General features: G+C 66.2%; 1 protein-coding gene across 1 annotated transcript in view; it reads left to right on the forward strand.

Annotated features, from left to right (window-relative positions):
* The first annotated feature begins 49 nt into the window (after nucleotides 1–49).
* Nucleotides 50–2,500, forward strand: part of H696_00952 (hypothetical protein) — a 3,373-nt gene continuing 922 nt past the window's right edge. Inside the window, exons 1-4 of the mRNA XM_009494841.1 lie at nucleotides 50–165; nucleotides 247–501; nucleotides 672–1,983; nucleotides 2,163–2,500. The exon at nucleotides 2,163–2,500 is cut by the window's right edge and continues 542 nt beyond it. Of these exons, the coding sequence (XP_009493116.1) occupies nucleotides 163–165; nucleotides 247–501; nucleotides 672–1,983; nucleotides 2,163–2,500 (1,908 nt within the window). The 5' untranslated portion in view covers nucleotides 50–162. The remainder of the gene's footprint in view (nucleotides 166–246; nucleotides 502–671; nucleotides 1,984–2,162) is intronic.

Here is a 2,500-nt window from a genome sequence, read left to right on the forward strand (position 1 = left end):
CTTCTTCTTCTTCTCGGACTGGAGGAGGAGGGGGGCCCCCCGCGCCCGTCCTCCCCCTCGCGCCCATTTGCCTGCCATCTAAATCCCCCCACGGCAGTCCCCCTGCCCTTTGTCGTCCACTTCTCTCGCCCGGGCAGGCACCTTCCCCTCCTTCCTGTGGAAATGGTAGGATTCCTCCACTCCCCGCGCTTTCTCTGGCCGAGCCCACACCCCCCCCCCCCCCCTAACCTGTTGTTGACCATACAGCCGAGCGCCACGCCTCCCGCCCACTCGCCAGGGCGGTCGCTACGACTATCCATTCGGACGTCGGCACCGGGGCCAGCCCCCCCGCGTGGATCCTCCCCCGAGCCACACGGCTCCTCGGAGACTGCCTCCCGAGCGTCTGCACCGACCAGCAAGGCGGTCTCCTTCTCATTGGACGTCTCCGCCGAGCCAGGTGCCACCGGCGGCAGTCCAAGCCGCGCAATGGGCCGTCTCCCGTTAAAGATTGGAGCCAGTCAGGTACGCGCTTTTGTCCCCTCCCTCCCTCCCTCCCTCCCTCTCTCTCTCTCTCTCTCCCTCCCTGCCTGGTCCCTCCCCCGCCGCTATGGCGGAACGAGGACGAGGAGGGGCGCGTCTCTCAAAAGCCCGGTGGCCGGATCTGTGATTGACCCTTCCCTCATTCGTGCCAGACTCCGAGCATCCCACCGACCGATGGGGATCTCGATGCCGGGTCGCCGCCCAGTGCCAAGCGCCAGTGCGTGTCCCTGTCTCTGGCCCCGGGGGTGGGGGATGCCACGACTTCGCCAGGCCATGGGCGTGCCTTACGGATTTCCCTCGGGCCGTCTCTCAACATTCGTGTGAGCCAGTCCGTGTCGGGTTCCACCGGTGGACAACCCCCGGCGGAAAAGCCCCCAGCATTGTCGGACCCGCCAAAGTTGGCGGAGGCCGTGGAAACACCGGTGTCCAAGCCGGTGCCCGAGGACCCAGGCCCCATGCCCGAGCCTCCGGAGGTGCCTGCTGGCAGTTGTGCGGCCTTTGCGGCCGTCGTTGCGGCCTTGATCGATCCGCAGCTGGTTCCGTACCAGGACGCCTTTTTGGTGCGGCCGGCGGCCGAGCAGCGGGCACGCATCACCCGTGATCGTGTGCTGTCAGCTCCGCCAAGGGCCATCCGTGCGGCGGCCCTGCATGCGGCTGGCTATGTCAATGGACTGGTGGCGTGGCGAGCGGCCCGGCTGGCCCGGCTGGCGGCCGGGGTCGATTCGCCGGACACCCTCACCGATGGGGAGCGAGCCATGCTCCAATCGCCGGGGCCTCGCCCGATCCCGGTGACTGTGGCACACATTGCTCACACGTATGACTTTTCGCCCTTCACCCTTGGCGGGGAGGAGCCATGTCGCCCCCCGACCCTGGAGCTAGATCCTCCTGGGACTCGCCCGACGGTCTCCCGGGCGCAGGTGGTCAATGTGGCTCGGGCTCATGCGGTGCCCACTTTCCAGTCGGACCGGCAAATTCTGGTCCCATCGTCGGTGGTTCGTCTGGAGGCGCTGTCGCTGGAGGATCTCCGCGCCCATGCGGCCGAAGCCACCGAGGCACGTGGGGAAATGGCTGACACCGCCGAGGCGAGTGTGACGGCCGAGGCCGAGCGGTCCGGGGTCGATGTCAAGCCTGAGCCCTTGGTGGCAGCCCCCCTTGGCGACAAGGCCCTTGAGGCGGCCCAGGGCTTTCTCTGTGCTTTGGACTTCGTTGAGCCGACCACCCTGTTTGTGACACACTTCGACCTGTCACGGGCACTTGGCGTCATCCGGGGATATCGACTGCTGGATATCTATCCGACCATGAAAGAGGGGTCAACCTTCGGGCCGCAGGTGTTCACTCGTCCGGAGGTCGGGCCCTACTTTGGCCGGGAGTGCGGCATTCGGCAGAACAATGAGCAGGAATCGGAAGAGCTGGTCAGTCGGGGATTCTTCAATCGGACGCTGCGCGGGCGTCGATCGACCATCGGTACGCGATGTCCGAGCACCTCTCTCCCCGCTCCTTCTGGGTGTTCTTCATTTGCTTGCCTCCTCTCTTCCTTTTAGAGAGTGGGGCGGGGGGTGGGACAAGACAGGCAAGGGGGAGGGGAATTTGCCCTCCAACTGGGCCACTGACTTGCTGCCATGCAACTGGCCGGCTTCTGCCAGTTCCCTTCTTCAGTGCCTGGCTGGCGGCGCATCTTTATGGCGACTTCTCGCGACTGTACTGGAGCAACCTGGGCCAGGCATGTCGCGAGCACACCAGCCCTCAAACAGCCGAGGCCCTGGCCGTGGCCGAGGCTCTTCCGCCGCGGGTGCGGGCATTCCCCCCGGCGGCGGACGAGCAGTCGGAGCTCTGCACCGAGGCAGCCAACAGCCAGGCCCTGAAAGCCATCACCCCGGCAGTGGTATACCTGGTCCGGGGCTGGCTCTATGCGTTGCCGGATGATCCGGCCCTCTTTGCGCAATTCACACATACCCGCCACGGTGGCGGGGGCTCAGCCTCG

The sequence above is a fragment of the Fonticula alba genome (genome assembly GCF_000388065.1).
Source record: "Fonticula alba strain ATCC 38817 unplaced genomic scaffold supercont2.1, whole genome shotgun sequence".
NCBI classification, from domain to species: Eukaryota; order Rotosphaerida; family Fonticulaceae; genus Fonticula; species Fonticula alba.